The sequence below is a fragment of the Myotis daubentonii genome, chromosome 1 (genome assembly GCF_963259705.1).
Source record: "Myotis daubentonii chromosome 1, mMyoDau2.1, whole genome shotgun sequence".
NCBI lineage: Eukaryota > Metazoa > Chordata > Mammalia > Chiroptera > Vespertilionidae > Myotis > Myotis daubentonii.
Window position 1 is genome coordinate 46,482,995 of NC_081840.1, and position 16,630 is coordinate 46,499,624.

Here is a 16,630-nt window from a genome sequence, read left to right on the forward strand (position 1 = left end):
GAGGGCTGGGGAGCCAATGAGGCCGCAGTAACGTGGCAGCCACCCACGAGCCCGCGTCTTCGCCCGCGTCTTCCCCCGCCCCACCGGGAGCCGGGCCCCGCCCCCAGGGGGAGCTACTATCAGGCGCCGATCCGGAGGGGGGAAATGCAGCCCTCCTCCTCCTAGGAGGCCTGCAGAGGCCCCGGCCTCCCCCGCGGCCGCGCTCGGTGGAGGCGCCGGGGCCCACGCCGCCCGATCCCTCACCTGCTTCCGGCCCTCGGCTGCCTGGCCGTGCTCCCTTCTCCCGGTGGATGCTACGCCTCTCGGAGCGGAACATGAAGCTTCTCTTCGTCGCCGCCCTGATCGTGGGCTCCGTCGTCTTCCTTCTGTTGCCGGGACCTTCCACGGCCGATGAGAAGAAGAAGGGGCCCAAAGTCACCGTCAAGGTCCGGCTTCCCTTACCAAGCCCTGCCCGGCGGGGCCCGCCCTCCGCCGCCTGGGGTCGGCCTGGGCATCCTGGGCTCGGGCTCAGCGCCTGGTCCCCCGGCTGTGGCCTGGTGACGCCTGGATGGTCCTCCCGCATTCAGACCAGAGACAGACCCGACCCTCCCCCACCCCCTGGCCCGACCCAGGCGTTGGCCCCGGGGGTGCCCAGCTGGGGCCGCACCCGCAGCCCCTGAGAAGTCCATTTGCAAATACCCCGCGGTGCTGGCGAAGTGGTGAGAGATCACGGCTGTCAAATCGTGAATCCTTTCTCTGTTTAGGTCAAATTTTAACCAATTACAAAGCACAGCAGTATAGTTGAAACGCGCGTGGTTGCTTTTTTTTTTTTTTATCGCTGTTGTTTTGTGTTTTGTTTTCTGATGTTACTAGAGCCTGGGGAGATTGTTACCCTGTAGTCTAAGGAAAGTGTAAACGGGTTTCCTGGGAAATGCGCCTGGAATTTTCATTAGAGTCTCGTGCGGTTTTGTCACCACCAAAAGCAGATGCAGAAACACTGCTTTAAAACAAGGCTGTTTCTCTGCCATCCCCAGGGTAGCTTCTCGGGCCCTTCTTTCCCTAACAAGGCCCCTTTAAACAGGCTAAATGCAAAAGGCTCTTTTCCCCCAGGTGTACTTCGACCTGCGGATTGGCGATGAAGACATCGGCCGGGTGGTCATAGGTCTCTTTGGAAAGACTGTTCCAAAAACAGTGGATAATTTCGTGGCCTTAGCTACGGGAGAGGTAAGTGGCTGCCGCAGAGGGAGTCAGATTCAGACTGACTGACGTTGGCAAGTAACGCTGGCAGCAAACAGCGCAGAGCGTGGCTCTCAGTACCAACTAGCTGTTGCCCTGTTGGCAAGGGGGAGCCCAGTATTATGTCTTGAGTTTTTAAAAAATGAGTCCAGAAATCTGGGTTTTTCTTTTTAAAATTTATTTTATTTTTCAGTACATTTTTATTGATTTCAGAGAGGAGAGGGAGAGAGAGAAACATCAATGATGAGAGAGATTCATTGATCACCTGCCTCCTACATGCCCCCTACTGGGCATCAAGTCCACAACCCAGGCATGTGCCCTGACTGGGAATCAAACCGTGATCTCCTGGTTCACAGGGGTGCATGGATTTTTCTTTTTGAGAAAATTTCTCAGGCATTGCAATAACCAAAGAAGGCGTGTCTGTGGAAACTATAGTTTGTGGCCGCAGCACCAAGCTTTCTCTTAAGAGTAGGGGCCCAGAGTTTCCCAGGTTTTAAGAAAACCAGAGTGCCGCATTTAAGAAAGTTTATATTCCAACTTTTCATTGGGTCACCTTTTCTGGGGGTCCGTTTTCTGGCATCTGTTCTTATAATTAGGAAAAAACAAGAAGGAGATGGCAGAGGCATTGTGTGAAGCAGAACTACATGAAGCCTGGGAAAGGTGTAAGGCAGAAGAGTGCAGGCTGGCCCCTCCTGGCTCTGTGTGCTCCGAGCCTGCTTGTGGTCACTGCTGGCTCCGCAGCACGTTGAACCATGACTGGCCAGCAGTGATGTCTCTTCTATGATCAGGAGTCGTTGTGGGCTGGGTTCCTGCAGGGTCTCTTTCATGTCTGCCTGGTGCCTCGTGCCACCTCCTCACCTTCTCATCCCTTTTCCTAGAAAGGATTTGGCTACAAAGACAGCAAATTCCATCGTGTGATCAAGGACTTCATGATCCAGGGCGGAGACTTCACTCGGGGAGACGGCACTGGAGGTAACCCAGGTCCAGTGGGCAGAGGGCTGGGGTCCCTTCCTTCCCCAGCTCCGGAGGCAGGCCTGTCACCTGCATGGAGACCAGCTGTACAGGGCACCCAGTACAAAGAAGAGGGCGTAATGGGGGGTCAGGTGGACATAAGAGGTAGACTTGCTGGTCCAGGCCTACAGCCTTGGTGACTTCTCGCAGTACCTTGTGGTGGGAGGGGAGAAAAGTCAAACACAGGAGTGGGTGATTCCAGGTCAGGCATGCAAAGCCCGCGTGGGCAACCTCGGGAGCCCCAGCGAGGGTGGGCAGAGCTGCTTTCCTTGGCAGTCTCCTACCAGAGACCATTTGGCAAGAGCTGACTGGGTCTCCCCTCTGCATTGCTGGTGAACAGGACAGACAGACACCCTGGACTAACCCACAGGTCTCACCATTCTTGGGTGAATAGCCTGCTCCTCCCTCAGGCTGCATCTGCAGCTCACCCATCAATGAGTGTCTATTGGGCCAGGCTCTGGTGGGTGCTGAGGACACAGACATCAGTGCGGCGGCAATTCCCTTTCACTTCCAATACCTGAACACTCATAAACTGGCCCTAATCCAGCCGTTAGGACTCGGGCTCTGTCCTCAAGTTATCATCTCGGTGGAAATAATTAGGAGAAAGCCGGGCAGGCAAGCCATGCAGACAGTACAAGATGTAAGTCGTAGCCGGCAGCAGGTAGCAGTGGAGATGGCCAGGCAGACAGTCCAAAGTGATGTGTTCCCGGAGGCAGATACAGTTGGGTGTGGCCCGGTGTCTGCCACCTTCTTGCTTTCGACCTTGCAAGTGAGTTGTCTGAGCTTTACTTTCCTCTTGTGTAAAGTGAGAGTGGTCAGAGTTACGGTGCTGTGGGGGTTGGGTGAGAGCTTGAGTGTAAGTTCCCAGTACGTGGTAGGTAACGTCAGCCATTGCCGGAGTGCTGACAGGTGCCGAGGCCTGCATGGAGAGAGTCACTGGGGGCCAAGGTTCTCAAGAAATGGCCTTGTGGATGTGAGGAAAGATTTGAGCAGGGTCCTGGCTGGGCAGAGAAGAGGCACGATTAAGGTGTGGGCCGAGCTGTGTTCGGCAGCAGGAACTTTGCCAAAGGTGGGGTCGGGGATGAAGTAGAGACACGGCTTTGTCCTACCGGGAGGCTCCGCTGAAAACCTGAGTGGGGGGAGGGGGTGGGAAAGAATGGTCTCAACGGAGTTTGAGGGAAAGTAGTATGGCTGCAGGACTCAGGCTGGTCAGGGGGCCGGTGTAGCTGTGCCTGTGGGGCGATGTGGGCTGGAACCCAGGCAGGATGGCCTCATGGGCAAGGGCAGAGATTCCAGGACCAGACCCTCTTTGGTTCGAGTTGCAGCTCTGCCACTTCCTAGCTGGGTACCTTTAACCTCTCTGTACCTCAGTTTCTTCACCTTTGAAATATGGTTATTGGATCCTGCCTCATAGGAGGAGGTTTTTATGTATAAAATGCTTGCCACGGTTCTCTGGCATGGTTACTTACCACTCTAAGGAGTAGCCGTTTTTGCCATCGGAGCAGCAGGAATAGTAAAGAATGAACAAATGATGGCGGGGGGGGGGCGGGGGGCAACAACAGTAAGCAGAGGAAAAGTTGGCAAATAAATTAACTGATGTCCAGAGGGAGAGATTACTAAGTATGTTGAGGTTAACACACAGAACTGTCCCTTTAAGTTTGGAACTCCTCGTATCTTGGGAAAGTGCTTGGAGCGGGGGATGTGGATTTGTGGATTGTCTGGATAGCAGCAGCAATTGAAATCCTGATTTACAGAGGATTCTCACATGGGGAGGCTTTAGCTGGCAGCCCAGCCAGGAGTCATCGCACAGCAGTGGGAGAGACGAGTTCATGTGGGTGTGGGACTGAGAAGTGGGGCACAGGCTGGGACATGCCCACCCCCACCCGCCAGTCTAGTTCTTGGTTTTCAGTCTTTTCCAACCTGTTACCCAAGCATGTCAAACGTGGGGCCCGTCGACCGCGAACTTGCCATGCTTGTATCACACAATCAGAAGCATCTCCCCGATTAGCATCAGTCTAGGAAATTTCCCCACCTGGTTCCATGCTGTGGAACCACAGGGTGAAAATAGTTGTATTAAAGAGGAAAAAAAAGGTTTTGAAAGTATTGAGTAAAACAAAGTGAAAATTACTTTATTGCTGGGTTTCTCGGGGCCTCTGGTTCACTAGTTCACAGTGTGAATCTCTAGGAGATGGAAGAAGAGGTAGTATTTCCCCTAGATCTTACGATCTCTGAAACTGTCTGCTCTCGGCCCCCTTTGTCATGTCTCCTGGCCCCTTATGGAGGGACACTTACATATATTCATTGCCACCTTTTATTTTCTGTTCATTCAATAAGAGGCTCTAGACCAGTGATGGCGAACCTTTTGAGCTCGGCGTGTCAGCATTTTGAAAAACCCTAACTTAACTCTGCTGCCGTGTCACATATAGAAATTTTTTAATATTTGCAACCATAGTGAAACAAAGACTTATATTTTTGATATTTATTTTATATATTTAAATGCCATTTAACAAAGAAAAATCAACCAAAAAAATGAGTTCGCGTGTCATAGGCTTGCCATCACTGCTCTAGACCAAGCATGTCAAACTCGCGTGTGGCCCACAGCAAATATTTCTGCAGCCCAGACAGTATAATGGTGTGAGCAGTTATTTACAATTATGAAATTTCAGTCTCCTGTCAGATACAGAATTACCTTGGGTCAGTTTTGAAAGTAATCACTGAACAAGATTTCCCCCGAAGTAGGAGATAGTAGCAGAGAAGAGATGCCAAGTGTCAGGAAGAAAATATTAATTTTATCATTGCTCTTTTTTTTTTCTACTATACTTTTCAAAATAAACCCACGTTTCTATGAAAAATGAAATTTTTGGTTTTTGTGGTCCACATAAACTTAAACCTTATTTGACCCATGTTAGCCTTTGAGTTTGACATGCTTGCTCTAGACCAGTGGTTGGCAAACTCATTAGTCAACAGAGCCAAATATCAACAGTACAACGATTGAAATTTCTTTTGAGAGCCAATTTTTTTAAAAATATATTTTATTGATTTTTTTACAGAGAGGAAGGGAGAGAAACATCGATGAGAGAGAAACATCGATCAGCTGCTTCCTGCACACCCCCTACTGGGGATGTGCCCACAACCAAGGTACATGCCCTTGACCGGAATCGAACCTGGGACCTTTCAGTCCACAGGCCGACGCTCTATCCCAGGGGTGGGCAAACTTTTTGACTCGAGGGCCACAGTGGGTTCTTAAAAACTGGACCGGAGGGCCAGAACAAAAGCATGGATGGAGTGTTTGTGTCAACTAATATAAATTCAAAGTAAACATCATTACATAAAAGGGTAGTTTTTTTTTGTTTGTTTGTTTGTTTGTTTTTTGTGTGTTTTTTTTGTTTTATTCATTTCAAAGGCCCGCGGGCCGTAGTTTGCCCACAGCTACTCTATCCACTGAGCCAAACTGTCGGCAAGAGCCACATTTTTTAAACTTAAACTATATAGGTAGGTACATTGTTATTAACTTAATTAGGGTACTCCTAAGGCTTAGGAAGAGCCACACTCAAGGGGCCAAAAAGCCGCATGTGGCTCGTGAGCCGCAGTTTGCCGACCACGGCTCTAGACTTTCCAGAATCCAAATGGCAGCTGCTTCCGAGTCTTTTGTGCTCTCTGGAAGAAACGCTGGTCAGCCACGACATTCCTCTTCTGGAGGGTTCTTACCTCTCCTGCCCCTGTATCCTGCAGTCCCTCTCCACCCAGATCCTCCCATGCAGGCCTGGGGCCATCGCCAAGGCTAGTTGTTAACAGAGTAATCATTCGTGTGAGCTATTCCCTAAATCAGCCTGGCCTCGTACCGCACTTGGTCGGTCAGCATGGTTTAGCTCCAAAGGCCAGAGGGTAGAAAGAAGACAGCTCTCAATACCCCTGTACTCTACTTGAGCCTGGCCTGACACAGGACAAGCTGAGGCCCCAAAGATCTGCTGAGTTTGTGCCAACCCAGGTTCCCTGACCTGCTCTGTCTTTCTTCCCAGGTAAGAGCATCTACGGTGAACGCTTCCCTGATGAGAACTTCAAGCTGAAACACTATGGGCCCGGCTGGGTGAGCATGGCCAATGCTGGCAAAGACACCAACGGCTCCCAGTTCTTTATCACAACAGTCAAGACAGCCTGGCTGGATGGCAAGCATGTGGTGTTTGGCAAAGTTCTAGAGGGCATGGTGAGTTTTGGAGATGGGGGCTAAACGTGGGCAACCCTCACCAGGAATAGGACAGACCTTGGGGGCAGGGCAACCTGTATTTTATCCCTTTTCCACAGGGGAACCCACAGATTCAGACGAGTGTTCGTGTCTGTAAACCTGGGGGGATTTAAGACTAGCCTGCCTCTCTATGCTCCCAAGTCCTGAATCCTTCGAGGCCTCAGGCAGAGGCCAGCCAGGCCTTGTTGAGGTTGTACCACTGCAGGGACCTCCCCATACCACTGCTGAGAGTGGGATGTGGCTGCACTACCCAGAGGTGTACAGGGCTCGGTACCCACTCCCCAGCCACCCTCCTCACCCTCCGCTCAACCCGGGTCTTGCTTCAGAGGGTCAAATTGCTGCATCCTCTTGTCAGAACTGGGCTCTCCCCGTCCTGGGCTGACACCTGGCCAGGATTCTAGGATGTTGGTGCCTTAAGGTTTGTAGGCTGTTCGTCACATGAGACTCAGTCCTCCCTGGCCATGCACTGGGGCCTGTCTCCCTTGAGTGGCAGATCTCCTGACCCCCTGCCTCTGCCCTTTCTCCCCAGGAAGTAGTACGGAAGGTGGAGAGCACCAAGACGGATGGTCGGGACAAGCCCCTGAAGGATGTGATCATTGCAGACTGTGGCAAGATCGAGGTGGAAAAGCCCTTTGCCATTGCCAAGGAGTAGGGCCCCAGGGACAGCTTCCTCTTGAGCGACTGTGTTTGGGCCTGCTGCCCTCTCCGGGGGGTGAAGACAGCCCCCCACGGGGCTCTGCTGCACAGCCCTAGTGCGGATGGCTGGCAGAGCGGACCCGCCCCTCACATTCCACAGGCCCAGTTTTGTAACAAACTTCTACCATCACTGACCAATTAAAAAAATAAGGTGGGTTTTTTATAACCTGTGTGTGGGCTTGGTTCTTGGGCCCGCAGCATCTCTGTTCAAGTCTACGGCTCAGCCTGGGACTCTGAGGCAGTGGCTGCTTGTCCCCTCCCTGGGCTCCAGCCTGAACCCTTTCCCCAGATGCTACAACAAACTGTTGAGCTTTTGCTTCTTGCTTCTAAACTTTGCCAGCTACCTGTGTGTGTCCCCACCTCCCTCCCCCCCATGAAGGTGAAGAAATACACCTGTACCTTTTCATAGCATACCTCCTCAATTGACTTCTCCCTTTGTCCTCATCCTCTGTTGTCCCTACCCAGGGTGCAGGTCTATCACCCCAGCCACTGGTGCAGTTGGGTTCTGGGCCGGGGGTGGGTAGGTCCTGGGTCCAAGCCAAGGGGGACCCCACCCCTGTCTCCTATAGGGCTCAAGGACAGAGGCACGTGACTGTCCTGGCAGGTGGTCCAAAGGCCTCTGGGTTGGTCAAGGCATCGGCGGCAAAGGTGCAGGGTGACAGGGAAGCTCTGGCTGGGTGTCAGCTGTGCTGGTGCTGACGTTGTAGAAGCCCTGGAGCACGCCACTCACCACCACGCTGGGCAGAGGCTCTGGGAAAACAGGGGGACGGGGAATAGGGGGCGGCCATGGCCTCAGGCCTGCGGCTCCCTGAGCCCGGACAAGGCAGCAGTTAACAGCTGGTCACCTGAAATGAGACCTGGGCATCCCCAGTTCACATTCTGTTCACATAAGCCAGGCTGATGGGGATGCAGACCAGGGAGCCACGTCTGCTGCACCGTGTCTGCTTCCGGAGGGGAATGCACAGGGCGCAGCAGTGCAGGCGTGGTCCGCAAGGGGCCCTGGGAGCTGAGAAATGACAAGCTCACCCCCACTCCCACCCTGATTCCTGCGCCCTCAATCTGGGTTATAGGCCAGAGGCACCCCCTCACCTGGGGATGAGATACAAATGTAGGGGTCCACGCAGAAGCTGATGACCGGCCTGTGGTACAGCTGCGAGCTAGGAGGAGAAAGGGTCTTAAGCGTGGAGAGTGAGGTGGGGCAAAATCTCCTATCAGGTGAAGACTGGGAATTGAGATCACTAACAATCCACAAGGAAAAAGATGAGTGGGCAGTGGTGTCAGGAGCGCCCACAGGAAAACCTGGGCCAGCAGGAGGGGCAAGGCAAGCCAGGGGCCACAGACCAGCCTCACGGCCTATGGCCACCAGGGGGCAGCGGGTGCAGAAAGAGTCTTTAACGTGCCTGCTGTCGCTGGGCAGGAACTCCCCCAGGGCTCTGAAAAGAGTGTGAACTGCCTGGGGAGCTCAGGGGAGCATGAGGAAGGGGTGGAGCAACGGAAGGCCAGAGCGTCACCTCCCAGGGGGCCACTGCTATTTGTAACAAGCCCGGTTCCGGTGGGTAACCAAGGCCGAACAGAAAATGGCCCCTTGTCCTGGCCAGTTTGGCTCCGTGGATAGAGTGTCCGCCTGCGGACTGATCAGTCACAGCTTCAGTTACAGTCAAGGCAAGAAAACGGCCCCCTGCCAGGGTCAAGAGAGCTGACAGATGAAGGCGGTCATGTCTCACCCCTGGCAGATGTGAGAGAGAACAGGACCCGCCCCGGAAGCCTTCACCTGCTTGCTGCAACCCCCCCCCCCCCCCCCACACACACACACACACTGGGCCTCTCATGCCAAGCCAGGCCCCTGGAGGCCTCACTCACCCCCAGCTGCTGGCCTTGGGGTCGGTGGGGAAGTGCCGAAGACTCAGGAACTCCAGCAGCTCCTTGGGCACATCCCGGTTCAGGTACAAGATGCCCTGGGGAGGAGCACACGGGACACCGTCAGACACAGCCCAGTGCAAACTGACGGCACAGGAGTCCTGCCAAAATGATCACAAAGTTCAAGACAGCTCGGGCCCTTCCCAACACGGCCCGGGGTGACTCCACAGGTCTGTGCCCACGAGCCTCCCTGGCCTGGAATCCCACCCCTGCGCGGGGAGGAGGGAAAGGCCCACACCCTCCTCAGGAGGGCAGTGCAGGACCTCGCCCAGGAGGGAAAGGAACTAGCAGCAGGTGACGCCAGTTCAATGAAAGTCCAAATTCAACTGAATTAATTTTCATTCTGAAATTACTGCTCAAGAAATTGAGGTTTGGGATAGAAAAAATCATGCCCAAGACGTGCGTCCCCCCGCACCCCATGCCCTCACACGTCTCGGGGTCACACCTCTAGTCCAGCAGGCTGGGGGCAACAGTGAGACCCATGCCCACCTGGATATAGGCCTCCAAGCCCTGCCGCCGCTGCTCCAATCCTCTGGTCCTCCAGTGGGGCAGGCGTTTCGAGGGAAATTCTGGCACCTTGTACAGTTTCTTCATCTGCGGTGCGATCAGTGTCCCCACTGAGCCCTTAAGCTCACTTCTCCCTAGCAAAAGCCCCCCCCCCCCAGCTTCCCACCCCCTCCGTATCCCCAAAACTTCAGGCTCTGCCCTAGGATGGACACGGGTGAATGTGATTGGGGCAGGGGCGAGAGAGGACCCACAGCCGCGGACGCCTGAGGGTGGGCGCAGGGGCAGGACAGTCCGGCTGAGACCTGCCCCTCTGGTCGGTCTGCAGCCCGCGGGGAGGCCAGCGCCCAGGACCTGAGCCCTCCGGGGCCGGGGTGGTAACAAGGGCGGCAGAGGCGGGGGCCGCAGCTCGGACGCCCGCCTCCCAGGCTGGGCAGGAGCCCGCGGGGGTCTGTCGGTCGGCGGCGCCGCCTCACCCGCTTGTGCAGCGCGTGGAACTCGCTGTAGCGCCTCGGCACGGTGTGTCTGCGCCCGCGGTACCGCACTTCCACTCGGAACACCTGCGGGGCGGGAGCGAGCAGGCGGGTGCGTGAGGCCCCGCGCCGGACGGCCGCCCACCCTCCGCGCCTAAAGGCACAAAGCGCCTTGGAGAGCCGCCGCTCCCCGGGGCCCTCCCACGTTCCCCACGCTCTCGGTGGAAGGGGCGAGGACCTGCCCTCCGCTCCTCGTGAGTCCGGACCGCCGTCCGCAGGGCTGGCAAATCCAAGCGCCCCGTGGCCGTCGGCCGCTCTAGGACCTCGCAGTCCGGGGCGCGGGATCCCCATTGCGCTCGGCACCGGCGGGTCCCTGCGCTCCTTCCAACCCATTGCTCCCACTCACCATGTGGCTTTTCTCTGGGCTCTGCCTGGGCGCCTCGGCCTCCGGGCCCACGGACGGAATGTGAACTTCCAGCATCCGCGCCCCAGCCTCTCTCCGCCCTGCTCGCGCGGAGCTCGAAGCCGGAGTTGTGCGGGCGCAGCAGAGACCCCAGCGGGGCCGGCCCCGCCCTTCGGCCCTCGGCCCGCCCCAGGTGGCCCCGCCCCGGGCGTATCCTCGCTCCGCCGGGTCTGGCGAGGGACCGATTAGGGGACGAGCAGCGTGGCGGGTGCAGAGAACCGCCCCCAGAGCCGTGTGGGGTTGCAGGGCCGGTGGGGACAATTTGGCCAAGAGGCATCCGTTTGTCCACATTCACTGAGCGCCCACCGACTGTCAGAAGCGCGGTGAGCCAGCATTTCACCTGCTCTTTGTTGAACACCTTACTAAACACTAGACCTGTGGGCACTGGGCACGGAGGGAGCCGGGCGCCTACCTTGGGGGCCAACAGGGACATTCCTTGCGTTCCTCACACCCATCTCAGGCTGCCCCCAACCCCTTCCCCCCACCTTCAACTTGGCCCCTGTGAGAGTGGTCGCGCCTGGGCAAGGCTTGGACCCCATCTGGATTGTTTTGTTTTGTTTTTTAAATTGATTGATTTCTAGAGAGAAAGGGACATCGATTTGTTGTTCCACTGAATTATGGATTCATGGGTTGCTTCTTGTATGCGCCCGGACAAGAGCTCTCCCCTGCCACCTCTGGAGGATGCTATGGGACAAAGCCCCAATCTGGTTTTGATGGGCCCCGCCCCCAGCATCCACAAGCCCCTTCATTCATTAGTGGTTTTGAGTTTGTTTGCTTTTATGTTTGAATTCCATTCATTTTGCTTCAGGCCCAGTTTGCCAGGAAGAGGCAGTTTAAGGTCTTAGACTCTGCTTTGGGGGTCAGCTTGGATTTCCCAAAATGTGTAGACCTCATCTGCAAAATTAGGATAATATGCCTCTCCCAGGATAGTGTATGAAAACTGAGTGATATGATCCCTGTGAAGCCATCAGCAGAGTAAGTGTTGAAAAAACGGCAGCCTGTGGGCTTGTCCTGGAGCCATATTTGGGTGGTTGGTGTACAGGGCAGTAGGTGGGGAAGAGGGACTCTGGAAAGATGGGTGGCCTAGGCTGCTCTTCCCACTGCTCTGGGCAGGGTCTTCCTGGGTATGTGGCAGGACCTAATCCATAACTCTCTCACCCCCTGTGATAGAAGGATCTCTGCTCCTATCTCTAGGGGCCCCCCCGCCTCCCCGCCCAAACACAAGGGAGCTGTTCCATTCAGCAGAGTCCAGTCCACTGACGCCCCATACAAAGGCCTGGGTGGGTGGTGGAGGCAGGGATGGCCCCGCCCGAGAGAGTTCATACCTAGCAGGAGGCCTGTGGTGGGAAGGAGGAAGCAGAGTGCCTATCTTAGGGAGCGAGGTTGGGGAGCCACTGGCTCACTCCATCCCCCGCTAGTACACAGGTGCTTCTGAGCTGGAGCAGAAACTCTCCATTCCCAGCTCTGCCCCCACAAAGGCCCCAAAATGGGAAAAGCAAGCCTCCCCAATACTATGTGCCACACTTTCTTCCCCCAGATTCCATCCTCACAAGGGCCCTGGAATCAGGAAGCTGAAACTCCCTGGAAGGGAAACAGCCCAATAGGAGGAGAAGTGCTGGGTTTCATTTCCTCCCTTACACTCCAGGGCCCCCGTCATTCAGGTGTTACCAGGAGACCTTAGTTCTTGTTTTCTTTTTTTAAAAAAATATATTTTATTGATATTTTACAGAGAGGAAGGGAGAGGGATAGAGAGTTAGAAACATCCATGAGAGAGAAACATCGATCAGCTGCCTCTTGCACACCTCCTACTAGAGATGTGCCTGCAACCAAGGTACATGCCCTTGGCCGGAATCGAACCTGGGACCTTTCAGTCCGCAGGCCGATGCTCTTTTCACTGAGCCAAACCAGTTAGGGCAGTTCTTGTTTTCTTGAAGGAAAGATTTCAATCAATAGACAACATGTAGAAAAGCAAACAAGAATGTATTGACCACAGCAAAAATGTACTTAGGACAGTAAAACAAGGAAGGGCATAGAAGAAGCAACAGGAGAGCCTGGGCTGAGTGCTGTGGCTCACTGGAAAGTCAGAGAAAAGGAGGCCTTGGAGACAGGGTTAGGGGCTTAGCTCAGGACGAGCTGCCGGCTGCCCATTGTTCCCTTGGTTACAAGTCTCATGGGGTCCCTTAGAGGTTAAGGGACACATGCCTGTGGGGGAAGGGGCAGGAGTGTGCTCCCTGCAGGGAACCTTCATTTGCGGGGGTTTTAAAGCCTGGGCACTTAGGGGAGGTCTGAGGGGAGAATCAATAGAACATCCATCAGCTTTATGCTGATGTACCAAAATGAGATTTATTCTTTTAATTTGTCTGTCCTTGGGTGTGGTTGGCAAATGGCACTAATTGGATTTCTGTTATCTGTCTCCCTGAGTAGGGTGATTTAAGCTATTTACCCTCTGGTTGGACTGAAGTGCAAACCATTTACTCTTAAGTATCCTTGGTTTAGGGAAGATAGGATTTACTAAGTGGCTGCAAGCTATTTAATTGTCTTAGTTCCCCTATTCCCTATTCCGCTTGTCCTGAAATTTTCTTAGCTTCTTGCTATTCTGTAACACAGGGACCCTGTTCTGCTTGTCCTACTGTCAGAAGTCTTCTCCTGGGACCCCCAGACCCCTAAACTTCTTGGCCATCCATCCTAATGAGTTTGCCCCTCTATCCCTAGTTCTAACCCCTAGAAAACTGCTAGTCTCCAATGGATCCCCTTTTCCCATGCCTCCCTTCATACTTAGTCCATTCTCTCCCTAGCAGCACAGACTATCATCAAGGCATCGCTTCAAACCTTCCAAAGGCTTCCCACTACTCTTAGAACAAAACCCACTCTCCCCACTACAATCTGCAGAGCTCTAATGACCCAGCTCAGCCTCTGTCTCTCCTTTCATCTCCTCTCCATGCAGTGACCATCTTCCAGTTCTTTAAACCTAATAAGTTCTTCCCTGCCTCAGGGCCGTGGCACTTGCTGACTCGTCACCTGATGGGTTTAGCTTAAACTTCCAATATTTAGCCTAAAACTCACCTCTCAAAGAGGCCTTCCTTCCTGATCACCTTATCATGTCATCCTGTCTATGCACTTATTCCAAAATGTAGCTACTGTTTATTATATGTCTCCCTGGTTTCCCAGACTCTGAGCACCATCAGGCCAGGGACCTGGTTGGTCTTGTGAGATTTTGCTGCCATGGTGCCAAGCATGTAGTAGACACTCAAAAACTAATTGTTGGCTGAAAGACTATATGAATGAATAGAGGAGAGGGGTGTTGGGGAAAGGCTAGGGGGCTAGGGAGAGGACGGAAGGCCTGGGAGAGAGGCAGGAGGGAGCGGGGTTGCCAGGGGGTTCTTAGAGGAAGGCCAGCATGGGGATAACAACAGGAATGTTCTTCATGCCTTTAGAGTTAGATCTCTCTCTCTCTCTCTCTCTCTCTCTCTCTCTCTCTCTCTCTCTCCCTCTCCCTCTCTCTCTTTCTCTCTAGATTGTTGTCCACCTTGGTATTTGCTTAATTTCCTGAGAAGCCTCAAATCCCTGGATTTTTATCACTAGTTACAATTAAAATGTTATTTTTTTCCCATCACCATTTATACACAGAGAGACTTGATACGACTCATTTGTAAAATTGCACAGCATTCCATGGTGCTGAAGCAAAGATGCATGGAGAAAACCCAGACCCATTTAAGATGTCTTTGGGGAGACAGAACAAGTTATGGAAAATAGTTTCCTGAAAGGAGATGATGGAAACCCCAAAGCAGTTACTACGTTCAGAGGAGAGTTTACTTTCTGTGCGCTTGAAGCACTGGCCAGCTCAGTGTGCCAGGCTCTGTATGATGGGTGTGGAGCCCTTCAAAGTGACTTCCATTTTTAGAAAGAGTTGTCTAACTGGACAAATCCTTGTCTTTGCTCTGTCACTCTCTAACATATGAATTTCATGTCCACATTTCTGGGGGAAAGTTGGTTAAAAATACTGGTTGGTCGCATTTCTTGGCCGGGGTGTTTCCAGATCAGATTGTAGAGCAGTGGTTCTCCAACTTCAGCAGCGGCGGCGGCCACGAGGCCTGGCAGGTCTCAGAGGGCCCCGACCTGCTTTCCGAGTGCCTGGGCCTGGCGTGGAGCCTCACAAGTGCCCGGCGATGCTGACTTGGGGACCACATTGTAGACACTGGTCTCTTGACTCCCACAGCAGCCCTGTCGGAGCTGGGCCCCTCTCACGCCACTGTGCAGACTGCAGCCTGGAGATGAGGATCAAGGCCTGAGCACAGAGCAGGAAGGCCTGGGGTGGCAGTGTCCCCCCTGACAGGACCCCAGTGTGGGGGAGCTGGTGGCTGGGTGGGTCACAGGTGGGCTGGATCCCTGTTCCTGGCCCCAGCATGAGCCCTCGCCCCCCTGCCGCCATCACACAAAGCCCCTTTCACTGGCCCTGCTTTTGCTGGGCTGCATGGCTGCTCAGGAGGTTTGGTTATCCCTGTTAAGAAAACAAACAGCGCCGGAGCCTTGGGCTGGCAGGCGCTGCCGGGCACAGAGGCTGGATTATTTCCTCCAGGCAGGTGGCCAGCGGTGGGCTGGCCCAGGGACTCAGCCCCCAGGGGCTGCCTGAGCAAGGCTGGGCCTGGGCTGCTCCCCCCAGACTGGCTTTGGTCACGTGGGCAAGCATGGACCACTCCCTGTGCCTCAGGGCCCTTGTCTGTACAAGGGAGAGTTGTGTGGATTAACTGACATCATCCTTTTAAAGTGCTTCGCATGGGGCTTGCCACACAGTAAATGAATGTTAGTTATTATTTGACTGAAGTATATGAATTTGCTGTTTCTTAAGCCAAACCATTTACTGTTGGCAATTACGTGATTCATCCTATATATTATTACTGATTCAACTTTGAAACAATAAAAACAAAGGCTACTGTTCCTCATTTAGAATCTTGAGATTGAAAGGTTAGCTTTAAAAAACAAAAAGCCTAATTAACTCTGTGATCAGGATTTTTCTGATTTTCTCAATAATGTGCAACCAAATAAAGTAAAAGAATAAATTGGAAGCAGACGTTCGTGTAAATTAGCAACTATCCTGTTCATTCTAACAGCCTCAAAGTATTTACTGCTTGTCTTTTTAATAGGTACATGTTGCCCTAGCTGGTTTGCTCAGTGGATAGAGCATGAGCCTGCGGACTGAAGGGTTCCAGGTTCGATTCCGGATTGTGGGCTGGATCTCCAGTAGGGGGCGTGCAGGAGGCAACCAATCAATAATTCTCTTGCATTGATGTTTCTCTCTCCCTCTTCCTTCCTCTCTGAAATCAATAAAAAAATGTTTTTAAAAAAGATTGACTTAAAAAAAAATTTAAAAAAATTAAAAAAAATAAATAGGTACATGTTGTCCTGGCTGGGTAGGTCAGTTGGTTAGAGCATTGTCCCAATATACCAAGGTTGTGGGTTCGATCCCCAGTCAGGGCACATACCAAGAATCAACCAATGAATGTATCAATAAGTGGAACAAGCCGGAGCCGGTTTGGCTCAGTGGATGGAGTGTCGGCCTGTGGACTGAGGGGTCCCAGGTTTGATTCCGGTCAAGGGCATGTACCTGGGTTTCGGGCACATCCCCAGTGGGGGATGTGCAGGAGGCAGCTGATCGATGTTTCTCTCTCATCGATGTTTCTGACTCTCTATCCCTCTCCCTTCCTCTCTGTAAAAAATCAATAAAATATATTTAAAAAAAAAAAAAGTGGAACAACAAGGCATACTCTCTCTCTCTCTCTCTCTCAAAACAGCAAATAGCCGGAACCGGTTTGGCTCAGTGGATAGAGCGTCGGCCTGCGGACTGAGGGGTCCCGGGTTCAATTTCGGTCAAGGGCATATACCTGGGTTGCGGGCATATCCCCAGTGGGAGATGTGCAGGAGGCAGCTGATTGATGTTTCTCTCTCATCGATGTTTCTAACTCTCTATCTCTCTCCCTTCCTCTCTGTAAAAAATCAATAAAATATATTTTTAAAAAAACACAGCAAATAAAAAAAAGTACATCTTATACATTTGAAATAATAATAAAAGGATATTTTTGTTTTGAATATTGGACTTTGGTGTAGATGTCT

General features: G+C 53.1%; 2 protein-coding genes across 3 annotated transcripts; one reads left to right on the forward strand and one right to left on the reverse strand.

The window, feature by feature from the left end:
• The first annotated feature begins 228 nt into the window (after positions 1–228).
• Positions 229–7,327, forward strand: PPIB (peptidylprolyl isomerase B). Its single transcript, XM_059698686.1, has 5 exons — positions 229–425; positions 1,090–1,203; positions 2,094–2,187; positions 6,246–6,430; positions 6,999–7,327. The coding sequence occupies exons 1-5, from the start codon at positions 291–293 to the stop codon at positions 7,119–7,121; spliced, it is 651 nt and encodes a 216-aa protein (XP_059554669.1). The 5' UTR covers positions 229–290; the 3' UTR covers positions 7,122–7,327.
• A 143-nt stretch (positions 7,328–7,470) lies between these two features.
• On the reverse strand, positions 7,471–10,620 carry SNX22 (sorting nexin 22). Of its 2 annotated transcripts, XM_059698708.1 has the most exons (7): positions 10,466–10,620; positions 10,063–10,146; positions 9,572–9,676; positions 9,026–9,120; positions 8,566–8,598; positions 8,255–8,322; positions 7,471–7,915 (listed from the first exon to the last, which is right to left on the reverse strand). In XM_059698708.1, exons 1-7 carry the CDS (start codon positions 10,538–10,540, stop codon positions 7,794–7,796), a joined length of 582 nt encoding a protein of 193 aa, XP_059554691.1. In that variant the 5' UTR covers positions 10,541–10,620; the 3' UTR covers positions 7,471–7,793. The 2 variants fall into 2 exon arrangements, with proteins under 2 accessions (XP_059554691.1, XP_059554682.1); XM_059698699.1 differs by lacking the exon at positions 8,566–8,598.
• Between the last annotated feature and the right edge of the window lie 6,010 nt (positions 10,621–16,630).